The following is a 13,305-nucleotide window of genomic DNA, read 5'->3' as shown; positions in this document are numbered from 1 at the left end:
CCTGCTGCTCCCCCCACTTCCCACATGCTGGCCCCCTAGCTGCACTTGTCACCCCTGCGTACAGCTGGAATGTCCCTGGTGTGTCCTTGCCCTCCATCCTTCCACAGTTCCTGGCTCTGGGGACTGGAGTGCCATCTATCAGTGGCTTTCTTGGTCTCTTGATGTCAGCTGAGGTTTGGTGGCCACACCCCCATCTCAGCACTTGCTGTTTCTGTGCTCAGATCCAGCACAGTGCTGGGGACTGGACTGAATTTGACTCTGTCAGGGCCAGAAGGCTGGGGAGGCAGGGCAGCCCACTGTTACCAGCCCTTAGGGTACATTAGCATCACCCAGAGAATCTTTAAAAACATATATTGATGCCCAGTACCCCCACCCCCACTCAGTTATCCCCACAGAGATCAGATCCTAAAAGCTCCCCAAGGGTAAGAGTCAAGGTGTGCCGTGTAGCTGGGTGCTGAGAGCCATGGGCTCTGTCCTGACCAGCTGACAGTGCACATGGTCATTGTTATAGGTGACACTGGGGCAGGCAGTGAGGAGGGTGTTGTGAGTGTGTGGCTGCCCTTGGCCTACTCTGCCCCCCACCAGCCCCCTTTCATGTCTGGGTATAGATGAAGATACAAGATACAAGAAAGAATACTCTTCTCCCCTTGTCCCCTGGCTTGAGACAGTGATACAGTTAAAGCAACTGTCTTAATTAACATCTGTCGGTCTGCCTAGCTACCTGTCAGAGAGAGAGAGAGAGAGAGAGAGAGAGAGAGAGAGAGAGAGAGAGAGAGAGAGAGAGAGAGAAAGTGAGATGGCATGAATGGGTGCATGTGCCAAATGGGTATACCTTGGTTCATGTGTGGACTCTGAGGACAACTTTTTTTTTTTTTCCCGGAGCTGAGGACCGAACCCAGGGTCTTGAGCTTGCTAGGCAAGCGCTCTACCACTGAGCTAAATCCCCAACCCCTGAGGCCAACTTTTGAGAGTCAGGTCTCTCACTATGTGGAGTCTAGGGATTGGACTCAGGAAGCACTTTTACCCATGAGCCATCTTTCTGACTTGTCTGTCTGTCTGTCTAATCTACCTCCCTCCCTCCCTATCTTATTATGTATTTTGTAGAGGAACACATTTGTTGAACGACCCTTTCACAGGGGTCACCTAATATCAGAAAACACAGATATTAACATTATGACTCAACAACAGTAGCAAAACTTCAGTTATGAGTAGCAACAAGATAGTTTTATGTTGGGGAGGAGCAATACAGCTCTCCCACAACATGCGGAACTGGATTAAGGGAATATGGAGGAAGGTTGAGATAGAACCTTCCTCACTCCAAGTCTAGCCAGGTCTAGGGTTTCCGACTCACCCGGTAGTCTTGAAATGGAGATCCTGGAGAGAAGAAGGGATGGGGTTAATGAAGTCCAGAATAGGGCCCCCAGAGCCTGGGCTTCCTTGTACTGTGAAGACAATTCTGCTGTGAGACAGGAGGAGAGGGAAGGACAGAGTGGCGGCTTTCGAAACCCCAGAAAAGTCGCAAGCTTGGGACATGGCAGATGTTCACTGAGACTCGTGGTTGTGACTGGGAACACGATTCTCTTCTCGGCACCCACCTGGACACTAGAACCCTGCAGCAGTCGAGGTGCCCTGCACCATCCTGCCTGCACACCCCGTGGTGTAGACTGTGGCACTGGGTGAGAGCGCCCCTGCTCTCCTAACCTGCCTGGCCAGGTGCTTCCTGATACAGCTCCCACCAACTTCTTGTAAACAGCGCCTGCGACTCTCGGGACTACAATGGCAGCCAGAAGGCGATGGGGACCCACACAGCTTCCGTGCTCACGGGCTCTGGCACACTATCAGGTGCCACATGCTGTATTTGCTCTGTGTGGTGTCAGCACCAGCTTCCTGTACTGTCTTAGTTAGGGTGTTACTGCTGTGAGCAGATACCATGACCAAGGCAACTCTCATAAGGACAGCATTTAATTGGGGCTGGCTCACAGGTTCAGAGGTTCAGTCCATTATCATCAAGGCGGGAGCAGGGCAGCATCCAGGCAGACATGGTGCAGGAGGAGCTGAGTTCTACATCTTCACCCTAAGGAAGCCAGGAACAGACTGAGCATCCTTGGGCAGCTAGGAGGAGGGTCTCTAAGCCCATCTCCACAGAGACACACTTCCTCCAACTGGGCCACCCCTTCCAATAGTGCCACTCCCTGGGCCAAACAGACGCAAACCATCACACAGCCGGTCTGCCTTTTGTCTGCCTCCTCTCCTGGGGCTATAACTCTTCTGCAGACAAAGTTGTCCCTGTCACTCATTCATTAAGCTAGAGCCCCTCCCAAAAGGGGATGCTCTCCTCTCCCGGTCCCAGGGGTGTCTGGCTTTGCACTCTCCCGGCAGACAGCCTTCTCTGAAACGCAGAATCTTGCCACCTACCTGGCAAGTCCCTGAGGAGCTAAGGCCAGAATGAACCCATCCAGCCTTGAGGAAGGGAGGCGGCGCCTTCTTATGCAGTCTTAATGGCCTTACCGCAGACTTGCTAGGTCTCTCCCTTGTTCTAGAGACTTCCACCCAGAAGAGGCCAGTCAACAATTCCTTCTTCTCCCCAAGCAAGAGAAGCCTGAGTTACCAGCCTCTGGTAGCCTGAGTCACTGTGAAACTCGGTGGTTCTTCTGAGTAGACTTGTATGAGCTAGCCGTGCAAGGGCTCCTGCAGCCGAGGAGCTCAGTTCGGGAGCCAGACCTTTCTGACCTGACGCATAGGCGGCAGCTACCAGGAATCACAGCCCCGGACCATCTGCTGTTGAGCAGAAAGCGTGGTCAGGCTGCCACAGGGAGCCCTGAGGAAGGCTGCCTGGGGGAGAGGAGGCCACAGATCTGTGCCCTGGTGTCTGCGGTGAGACTTAGCTACCACTTGCTCCCAGGACCTAATGCAGCCTTTCCACCTCCCCAAGCCCTCATTCCTTTATCTGTAAGCTGGGGGAGTCCGATGACAATGAGGAACGGGGACGTGGTTGGAAATACGGTTGGTGCTTGCTTGAAAGATCCTGTCCGATGGTGCTTGAGGTCCCAAGAGGCCTGAGAGGAGAGTCCAGGACCTGCTCTCACTGGCCCTGTCCTGCCTACATGACTCCGGGAGTCCCTGGGCTTTGTTGATGGACTCCCTATGCAGTGTAAGGTCTGAGGGGATCAGTGGGAAGAGTGGACTTGCACGTGCTGGGAGGGAGCTGGGAAGGCAGAGGTTGTGGTCGCTCTGTGGTAAAGGAGTAGGGAAGTCCACCCTCAGACCTGCCCTCCTTACTTTCCCTGGCCCACTCGGGCTGTGTGTCCCGGTTTGTCTCAGAGAAAGGTACCTCAGGCTTTTCTTACACAGGCTTCACAGGCCGAGTGTATGTGGGGAACCTTGTCTTCCCCTGCACAGCCAAGTCCAGGGCTGGGAGGAAGAACCCAAGGATGCACGAATCTGCCTCATGGGAGAGATATACCCTCAGACTGGCCTTCGTCCTGCCTGGCCAGAGGGGGAAGGGGCCTGTGAATGACAGAAGTCCTTTCTTTTTTTTTTTTTTTTTTGAGCTGAGGACCGAACCCAGGGCCTTGCACTTGCTAGGCAAGGCCCTCTACCACTGAGCTAAATCCCCAACCCCCAGAAGTCCTTTCTTTTTTTTTTTTTTTTTTAAAGATTTATTTATTTATTATATATATAAGTACACTGTAGCTGTCTTCAGATACACCAGAAGAGGGCATCGGATCTCTTTACAGATGGTTGTGAGCCACCATGTGGTTGCTGGGAATTGAACTCATGACCTCTGAAAGAGCAGTCGGGTGCTCTTAACTGCTGAGCCATCTCTCCAGCCCCAGAAGTCCTTTCTTAAAGTTACCCTTCCGACCTGTGCCGTCCGCAGGCCACCACTGACAAGACCAGCCCCTCCCAATGTAGAGGAAGGAGAAGGCGGCTACATCAACTGGACTGGTGGCTTAGTGGCCCCATGAGCCAAATCCCGGAGCCCCCCATAGCTCCTAGGCACAATCCCCTTGGAGGGGACCTGGGGCTAGAGATACCACGTGTCCAGCTCGCCTGCTAATGATCTGGCAAGAGGTCTGGTTGTCCCCAGACCTTGCAGATGGGTGACAAAGTCAGGGCAGTGAGATGTCAGGATCTTGCTCAGAAGGAAGGGTTGCTACGGAGGCAGCACTGGAGGGGAACCCAGAGAGGAAGCACCACTTCCCACTTTTCTCCTCAGCTGTAGCAGGCCCTGTTGGCGCCCTGCCCATCTCCTCAGGCCCTCACAGCTTCCGAGCTCTCTGCCCACTTCACTCGACTATCCCGAGGCCTTCCGTGTGGAAGTGCAGTGTCGTGCCCCGACCCCAGCCCCCCTCTCTAATTGGGCGCTGTCCTTGATGCTCCCTCCCCACCCTGAGAGGCCACTGGGGCTGACTCTGCTGCCCTTTAACTGGCTTCTTCTGTCTCTCACTTCTCTCTGTCTGTCCCCGGGCTTCCTGGGGTCACTCCTTGAATAACTCCCACCCTTTCTTCATTCTTTGAGAGCTGTAACTGCTGCTGCTGCTGCTGACTGTGGGAGCTCATGGCCTCAGAGCCAGGGACGGGAGGCTGGAGAAGAGGCTGAGGTGGTAACATCCTGCCAGGAAGGGAAGGCAAACTGTATGGGCCATGTGACCTAGACCCTCCCCACGGGCTCTGAGCAGCTTGTGGGACAAGCCCAGGGCACCGGAGAGGGAGCGGGATCAGTGTCTATCAGGAAGTCTGCCCGCAGGTTCCCTAGGAAGCAGAGCATGCCCATGGACGGAAAAACGGGGGTTGGGAGCAGTAGGAGGGGGGCTGGAGTCTGCTGCTAGGAAGCCAGCTATACAGCTATACAGAAACTGGACTGGTGGGTGTCCAGAGGATCCCAGAGGACACCTTAGCCAGCTCTTCACAGGCCGCTCCTGTGGGCACTTGCTTCATTTTTGCCTGCAAGCAGGTGAGCTGGGAAGTGGTGTTTCTCTCCCTTGTGGCCCAGCCCTCGTTACTGTAGAGGGGGGAGGGGCGGGCTGGGATTAATTTAATTACCCGCTGGTCTCCTGGAGCCTGGGAGGCACCTGATGAGCTCATGAGTGAGTCTTAGGGCCAGCGAGGAGCGAGGAGTGTGAGCCTCCTCAGGGAGCAAGTGTCCAGCCTTGCAGCCCCAGCCGGTGGCAGCCTCTCTTAGTGACCTTCCTCTCTGCTCCTGACCCAAGGGGAGCCCAGAGGCCCAGCTGCCTGGCACTGAGAGTCTGGTTTGGGAGACGGGCTCATACACGGAGAGCCTGAAGCTTAAATGGCTGGTGTGTGTGTGGGTGGGTGGGGAGAGGCTAAGAGGTGGGAACGAACCTACTATTCTAATTCAAAAGGAAGTTCTCTTCTTGCTCCGGAATTATTTGAAAATCGACTATAAATGGTATAAGTTAAAAAAAAAAAAGAAATCACAAGTTCCTCATGTGAACCACAGCACTGACTGAAAGAGTAAATGCTACCTACAAGCCAGAGGCTTCTCACTCACTCAGCAGGAATCTACGGAGGGAGGTGGACGGGCAGCCCTGCTTACTTTCCAAATGGTTCTATGGTTGTAAGGGGCAGTGACAGTGGACCCGTTAACATCTTCACTTGGTGGTACTGGCTGTGTCTCTCCCTCGGTTGGGGACTGAGCCTGGGGACCGAGTAGTATCCAGTAGAGTGGTGTGCAGGAAACTTCGTGTCTCTCTGAGAGCAAGCCACCTTCACTCCAGAGCTCTGCCCAGTGTGGTCCCGGAGGCTGGCCTGCAGAATGGGCCTAACCTTGAAACTCAAGGGTTTCTCGAAGTATTGGCTGGCTTCAAGCGCTCTGTGTTTCCAAGGCTGCGCGCGCACACACACACACACACACACACACACACACACACACACACACACACACACACACACCCGTCACCTCTGGAGAGTCAGGTTTATAGGCACACACCATCACACAGTTTGTAGAGTGCTGAGGACTGAACCCAGGACCTTGTGCACGGTAGGCGGGCACCCTACCAACTGAGCTACATCCCTAGCTCTTACAGGGGCGGGCTTCGTCCCTGGACCCATTGCTGCACAGCTGGTGTCCCCTCAGCAGGTCATAGTATGAGAGTCCCATTTGTTCCACGGTCTCAGAGAGACCGGACAGATCCTGAAGGTGGAGCCCTTTCCCAGCATGCCTGTGTGTAGAGTCACTGCAGGAGTTGCTCTTGGGCACCAGCTGACCCAGAAGTCAGCGGAGGCATCCCCCAACCCCCGCTGCTGCCAGCCTCTGCGAATGGCTAGAGTCCTCATCAGGGCCTTATAGGCAGGGCTCCAGCGAGGGACCGGTCTAGCCCGTCTTGGGTTATTTGAGTTAGTTTCCTACGCTTCCCTGGAGTGTGTGAGCTGTGCAGCGAGGCTGGGCCCCCAGGTAGCATTGCCCATCGGAGCTACCCTGTGCCCGGTACTGTTGTCATTCCTGAGGGTGTGCTGGTTGGGCCTTACCAGGGAGCTGCCCTCCTCTCCTCCCCTGTAAAAGGCTCCACATTCCTAAGAGGTGACTGTAGGGAATGAGGAGGAGGGCGGTTCTGGTTTTTTGTTCTCCAGCCTGTGGGCTGAGCCTCCTTGCTTCCCAGTCCCCACACTTTTTCCTGTTCTGGGCTGTACCACGGATCTAGGCTGAGTGGGTGGGGGTTCCTGAGGGTGCTTTAGGTACCCCCTGGGGAACAAAGTGTTTACTACCAGGCAGGTCAGAGCCCACCCACATGAGCCTAGGCATTCCTGGGGGCCTTACGTTCCTTATGGTCAGCGGTGGGCTTCATGGGCATTCCTTTTCAGAGCCGGTGGGTAGGAGGAGGGCAGGATGACAGCATGAGGCATGAGGACATCAAGGGCAGGCTTCCCCGGGGTCTCGCTGGCTTCATGCTGGAAAGGACAGATGCCTCATATTCTCATGGTTGACGTGCCTGTCCTGTCCACTGCAGATCCCAGCCCCTTCTGTCCACCTTGTAGAAGCCCAGGGAGTTTATTCCCCAGCCCTACCCCGAGGTGGACGCAGTAGCCGGCTTTGCTCAGTGTGTCTGCTGCCCCCGCCTTGCTCTGAGGCCGAGGGTTAGAGTATGAAGTACCTGGGAGACCCTGCATCCTTTAGGAGAAGGGATCCAGGCAGCGAGCCCCAGCTGGCCACTTAGCCTCATAGCCTCTAGCCCAAGGTACAGTAGTACCAGGTACTGGGCGTCCAACTGACTGAGTTATCCCAGACCATCATTCTCACAGGGCGCTTGGGACAGGCCCTGCAGAGGTCTCACAGGTTTCCGCTTGTGTCTTCCCTGCCTGACTTCTGGTCCTTGAGTCCTTCAAGCCTTCCACTGCAGCCTGGGCTGAGGATGGTCAGCCCACACCCCCATGCTGCTGGGGAGGAAGGCAGGGCTGTGGGGTAGACAGGCGGGGGCAGCAGAACGGGCTGGCAGGCAGTGAGACTTCTGCTGGCTTTTCTGAAGGGATAACAAAGCAGGGGCAATGTGGTGAGGGTGGGTGGACTCTTTCCTGGGATGTGTTAAAAGTGGGGTTGCCTGGGCCCCATGATTGGCGATGGAGGAACTCCCCACAAGTGTCCACTTTGGGAGTGGAAAAGGAGGTGGGGGTGGAGGAGGGAGCACAGAGCCTAGGGTGTGGGCTTTTTTTTTTTTTTTTTTCTTTTTTTTCGGAGCTGGGGACCGAACCCAGGGCCTTGTGTTTGCTAGGCAAGCGCTCTACCACTGAGCTAAATCCCTACCCTGGGTGTGGGCTTTTTAATTTCCCCCTACTTTTGCTCCTCTGGAAGCCCTGAGCCCTTAGCCTATGGCATTGCGCGTCGCTGGAATCCAGGGAGGGTCTTTCCACCTCAGCTGCTGTCTGCACATCAGTAACAAAGGCATGCCCAGACACACTCTCTACCCATCCACTAGGCTCTCCCACCTCCTCGAAGATGACTGTCTCCCCACTACATAGTAGAGAGGGGGCTCCTGAACTTTGGGCCCTGAGGAGGCTGTCTCTGGCTGTGGGATATCTATGCCAACTACTCTTGGACCCAAAACATCTTGGAATCCAATTGGAAGGAATCACCCCCGGGGGTTGTAGACCAGGGAGCACACCATCACCCTCCTGGAAACCAGACTTCGAGAACCACATGGAGGGAGTGCTAGGCTAGAGTGGGGTTGTGCCCCTTGGGTGAGTTCCTGGTGGCTAATGCCTCTTCTTCCCTTCCTCTTTTCAGATCCCTCATCCACCTACATCAGGCCGTTGGAGACCAAGGTGAAGCTGTTGGATGGTGACAAACTCCCCCCTCAGGTAAGTGGATCACCAGGGTATTGGCTGTAGGGGTAATGGCCATCCCATCTCCAGTTTCTCTGTGGCTCCCATAGCTTCCTCCCTAGCCCCTCCTAGAAAGCCTTGTCACAGTCCCACTCCTCGCTCTAATCCAGGCTCCTGGGTGGCTAGGGCTTGCCCACATGGCTAACTGCTGCTCGCCCAGTGTCTGTAAGCTCGGTATGGCTGGCACTGAGCCCAATGGCAGCGGCGGCGACAGGCGAATGGAGGTAGACTCCCACGGGACCCCTAACCCTGCCTGCCAGTTCCTCACTAGGTCTACCTTCCTAGCTTCCTGGCCTAACCCTGCTCATGTGCATAGTTGGGGTTGTGGGTCCACGCAGGGAGAGCAGCCTCAGGATGTCAGCTGAGGGACTTGGTCAGGGCGGCTGGTGGAGAGGAGGTGTCTACTGGAAGGGAGTGGAGCCTCTCGTGGACCATGACTGGACACGGAGGAGAAACCAGCAAACACCTCTGCAGTTGCTGGGGACGTCAGAGGGCCTGGTGACGAGAGGCTGTGGCATTCTCTGATTTAGACAAGTCCCTCCAGCCTACCCGCTCCTGGACTCACCCCTGGCTTCATCTTTTTTTTTCTTTTTTCTTTTTTTCGGAGCTGGGGACCGAACCCAGGGCCTTGCGCTTGCTAGGCAAGCGCTCTACCACTGAGCTAAATCCCCAACCCGCCCTGGCTTCATCTTAACCTCTCCCTCCTCTGTTATACCTGCTGGTATGACGTAAGTGGCTGTCCCCAGATGAGACAGCCTTGGAAACTGCTCCGATGCCTGGCCCTGTTGCCATGTGCCCTGCTGGGCTCGATGCCTACACAGGAAGACCATGACTCCTCTATCCACAGGTGGCTGTTGGGAGGCTCACATCCCAGTGGTGAATTTAGTCCACTGTGTCGCCTCCATAGGCCTCCCTGCTGAGGCTGGTGTCTTGCCTGGTGGAGCAGGATGGGAGCCTGACTGCACACAGTTGCTATGGGACCGCGTGGGGCGGTAGCAGTGGTGGTGGGGGTTGGGGGGCAGTGGTGCCAGCAGTATTGTGGAGCCCGGGGCAGCACCTGCTCTGGAGAAGGTCCACACCCACCTGGAGGGAAGGGAGTTGTTCGTGCCAGCGCCCACTCCCGCTTGACGGGCCGCTGCTTGTTGAGTGAAGGATGGCATCCCATGCCAGGGCCCCAACTCTGGCCCTATGGTTTCCGGGCAGTGTTGGCCTCGGTATGACCTTTGTTCCTGTGGAGGGGCAGATGAGGAGTCCCCTTTCAAGGTCAGGATGCTGTTCCCACCGTCCTTTGCACAGGAAGTGTGTTCTACCGCCTAAACAAAGAACAGCCCGTGTCCTCCCCCCCCCCCCCCCCATTTTCACAGGGATTGGGGTTGTGCTTGATATTTTGTCTCTGCTCCCGGGGCCACTTTGTCCCATTGGGAACCTGTACCCTGTTTCAAGTGTTGGACCAGGCTGTGGACTTGTACAACAGGTAGATATGAAAGCCATGCTGTAGCAGTCCTTCTGCCCTTCCCTACCCCCTCCCTGGGGCAGCCACAGTCCCACATGGAAGCCCTCCCTACCCATGGCTGTGTCCCCTTGCCTTATGTCCCCAGTGCCGGAGGCCGAGCCTTCGGCCCTGAGCAGTGGCCAGCTCTGTCCTGGCCCCACCCCTCCAGGGATTAGCTCCTACTGTTCGGGGCCTCCTCTGTGCACACCGTTAGGTGTGTCTCCACTTACTCCAAGCTTTCTTGGCCCCGAGCTGTCTGTCTTGTTCCTTCCTGCAGATTCCCGTCCCTCCTCCCCGCCTGACTGCCAACCGCCTGAGGAAGGGCTCTCAGAGCCCCAGTGGCTTCATCCCTGCCTCTGTCCCCAGCCATAGCTGAGTTGTGCGTGAGCTTGGGAAACCCCCAGCTCTCCCCACCCAGTCTCCTAGGCCCAGAAAGGGAGGCTGACTCTCACCCAGGCTCAGGAAGGTCTGGCTGCTCCGAGGGAGCAAGAGGACCATCAATCTGTACAGGCCCCCATGCTGTGGCTGCCTGCTGGACAGCCTTTGGGCATCTTGAGGGAGGAGTTGATGGTGGTAGGACAGCCTCCGCCCTCACTCCTCAGCCACGGGGCCCTGGTGTGTGGAATTTCATGATTCTGTCATGAAATCATATCCAAACAGAAACCCCCCAGCTCCTCGCAAAGCCGAGAAATTGCCCACTGGCGAAAAGCAGGCATGAGGAATGTTCATAATATTGTAAGGTGATGTGTCCTTGGGGTTCAAGTGGGAGGCCAGAGAGTCTCCCCTGATCCTAACCCCCACTCCCCTCCCCCACAGCCTCTATTTGACTCCGAAACAGCTTTAATTAAAAATGTGCCAGGGTGCTCACAGGCTAAATTACTGTAGCATGGTTCATATTTTCTCTCTCGTGCCGGCTTTAAAATCTCATCAACACAGCTGCTTCCTCCAGGATGATTCATCCCAGGACTCCGTGCCCATTATTTTTCCCCCACAGCTTCTCCGTGCCCAGCCAGGACTGGGGTAGGGGCAGCTGTAATTGACGCTGGGACCCTCCAGTTAGCCACCCGCGGAGCTGATAAATGAGACCTCCAGAACCACCTCAAAGCCAGCCTCACAAAAGAGCAAGCAGCCCTGGTGTTCTCTCACCCAGGCCCAGAGGACACACTGTGGCCGCAGCTGCAGGCTGGGGGTCTGGAGGGAGGCCGTGGGCCAGCCCTCCTCAATCCCAAAACCTTCATGCTCTCCCCCCCCACACCGGACCAGGTACCACGGGGTTGCTGAATGTAGCCCGTGATGATGTCTGTACCAGACCCAGGTAGAGAAAAGGCCTGGATGGGGGAGAGCTTCCTGGCAGGGATGCTCCGTTAGTCAGCTCGGGCTGCTCTGGTTTGCTGGGGAAGCCGAGAATGCACAGTCACACTCACTCTGCCCAAGAAGCTGGAAGAAGAATTCAGGGTGTTAACAGGGTTGGTTTATCCCCAGGCCTTACTCCTGGCTTGCTGATGGCAACTGGCCCCCCGAGTCCCTCATACTTTGCCGTCTTTGACCTAATTGGTCTCTTTGAGGAGGGCAGCAGGCACCCTGATGACCTTACTTTTACTTGCTCACCTCTTTGAGGACCCTGTCTCCAAGGGGATCTCATTCCTAAGGTTCGGACTCGGTGTGGGGAGGAGGGCATTGGGACTTAACCACATGATGGGGGCAGTGTGGCACCAGCCTCGCACGAACCATCAGAAAGTGAGTTTGAGCCCTGGATGGATCTGAGTTCAGGCCATTTTCTGTCCCACTGTTACCTGTAGCTTCAGGCGAAATTAACTCCCTGTCTTTCGTGCCTTGGTTTCCTCTGAGTATGTCAGGGATGGAGACGATGGTGACAGCCAGCATAGGTCTGGTGTGGCCCTGGGAGCACTCCTGCGGGCAGTCCTTGTCTGTCTGCAGTTTCCTGATCACAAGGGCCTCTGACTGTGCGTCTTGGCAGATAACCTCTACCTGTCCCAGCACGAGGTGCTCCGTGTTGTCCCGTGTCTGAATTTGGAATAGGCCTTTTAGGAACCATTCACCACCACCCAAAACCCTGTTGACACCCCATTTCTGTTCCCCACATTCCTAAGCCCGAGGAAGGTAGGGCTGCCCATTCCCCTGTCTCTCTAAGGTTTCCCCGCCTCCTCATGGCGTTAGTTCAGCTGCGTGGTGTCTGCCATGGTGCATGACGCCTGAAACAACTCAGGGTGCTCCTGTTCTGCCCGTGTGATGTGGGCTGGCACCTTGACCCCAGCCTGGGCACGACAGTGCCACGGCTCTGGAAGACCTGAAATGCCATCTTAGCAAGGACCTGAGTCTGTCTGCCTCCTACCGGGGACCCTGTTGTCCACCCTCAGCAGAAGGGCAGGAGGACATCCAGGTGACCCGAGCAGTGAAGACTCAGGGAGCGCCTACCAGGAGTCAGATGCAGAGCAGAACCTAGAGACGGCTCACTAGCGCCACCTGTCTGCCGGGGGACACCGGGCAGCTGGTGTAACCTCTCTGGGTCCTGGTTTCCTTATCAAGGCCACTAATGTACCTGCTTTATCTGTCACTCAGACAGTTAAAGGGCCATTGTGGATAACACTGAGATGTGGGCCAGCTGGTAGTGAGGGCCATGTCGGGAGCCCCTGCCTGACCGCAGGCTATGTATACCAAGCAGAGGCCCAGGGGGTTGTTCAGTTTAGACTTACCCATCTACAGTAGGGCTTTCATACTGTAAGCCTGCATTCCCCACTCCCCGATATCTTCCTGCCTGGCCCATCTATCTCTTTCATCTCAGTCAACTGAACAGGACCCGAAAGGGTGCGGTTATCCCTATGGTCTCGGGGATCTGGCTGTCCCGTGGTTGAGCCACTCCATCGCAGGCCTCTGGTCCAGTGGTCCCTCCAGCAGGGTTGACAAGTGGGGCAGGGGAGGCGGTGCCAGCTGGGCCGGAAGTGACCTTATTACCTCATCTGAATACTAATGAAAAGAAGCCTCAGGGCCTCCAGCCAAAGCGGCTGTCCCTTTGTTCCTAATGGCCTGAAAATGAGTTAAGATTAAAGAGAAAGCAAGCAGACCCAGTTGGCATCACCGGGTAGCCTCTCAGAGCTGGCTGAGGCCTTGGGGGTACCCCTAGGCCCTTCAGGAGGCTGCATTCCCTAGAAGGGTATCTGGGCTTGTCTCAAACACTGGATGGCTTTTTAGGGTCCTCTTTTCCTAGCCCCGGGTAAACCGCCCTGGCTCACCTGAGATCCCTTGGCTTTGTCCAGTCCATGCCAGATGGCATAGGCTGGCAGGGTGATGCTGTTTTCTCTCCTTCCAGCTGCCCCGCCCCTACGGCCTCCAGAGAAGCCGGCTCCAGGTAGAGCTGCTGGGGAAGGGGTTGGGGGGTGGGGCTTGCAGTGGCCCTGAGGGGCAGGAGGAGGGCTGCTAAGTGCTGTGTGGCGGGGTGTGTCTGCAGTGTCTCC

The 13,305-nt window shown here is 56.1% G+C and overlaps 1 protein-coding gene and 1 long non-coding RNA gene across 5 annotated transcripts in view; one reads left to right on the top strand and one right to left on the bottom strand.

Moving 5' to 3' along the window:
* Ccdc85c (coiled-coil domain containing 85C) overlaps positions 1 to 13,305 on the top strand; it is a 71,167-nt gene that overhangs the window by 45,615 nt on the left and 12,247 nt on the right. For 2 of the 4 annotated variants that reach the window (XM_087554787.1, NM_001433241.1), the window contains 2 exon segments: positions 8,243 to 8,316; positions 13,161 to 13,199. In XM_087554787.1, the coding sequence (XP_087410913.1) occupies positions 8,243 to 8,316; positions 13,161 to 13,199 (113 nt within the window). 4 annotated transcript variants of the gene reach the window in all.
* LOC120103617 (uncharacterized) lies at positions 10,655 to 11,857 on the bottom strand. The gene is made up of 2 exons (XR_015623338.1): positions 11,626 to 11,857; positions 10,655 to 11,269 (listed from the first exon to the last, which is right to left on the bottom strand). It is a non-coding gene; the product is annotated as an uncharacterized LOC120103617 (long non-coding RNA).

The sequence above is a fragment of the Rattus norvegicus genome, chromosome 6 (assembly GCF_021556685.1).
Source record: "Rattus norvegicus strain SHRSP/BbbUtx chromosome 6, alternate assembly SHRSP_T2T, whole genome shotgun sequence".
NCBI classification, from domain to species: Eukaryota; Metazoa; Chordata; class Mammalia; order Rodentia; family Muridae; genus Rattus; species Rattus norvegicus.
Note: the sequence above shows the minus strand (reverse complement) of the source record. Positions and strands in the feature narration are given on the sequence as shown.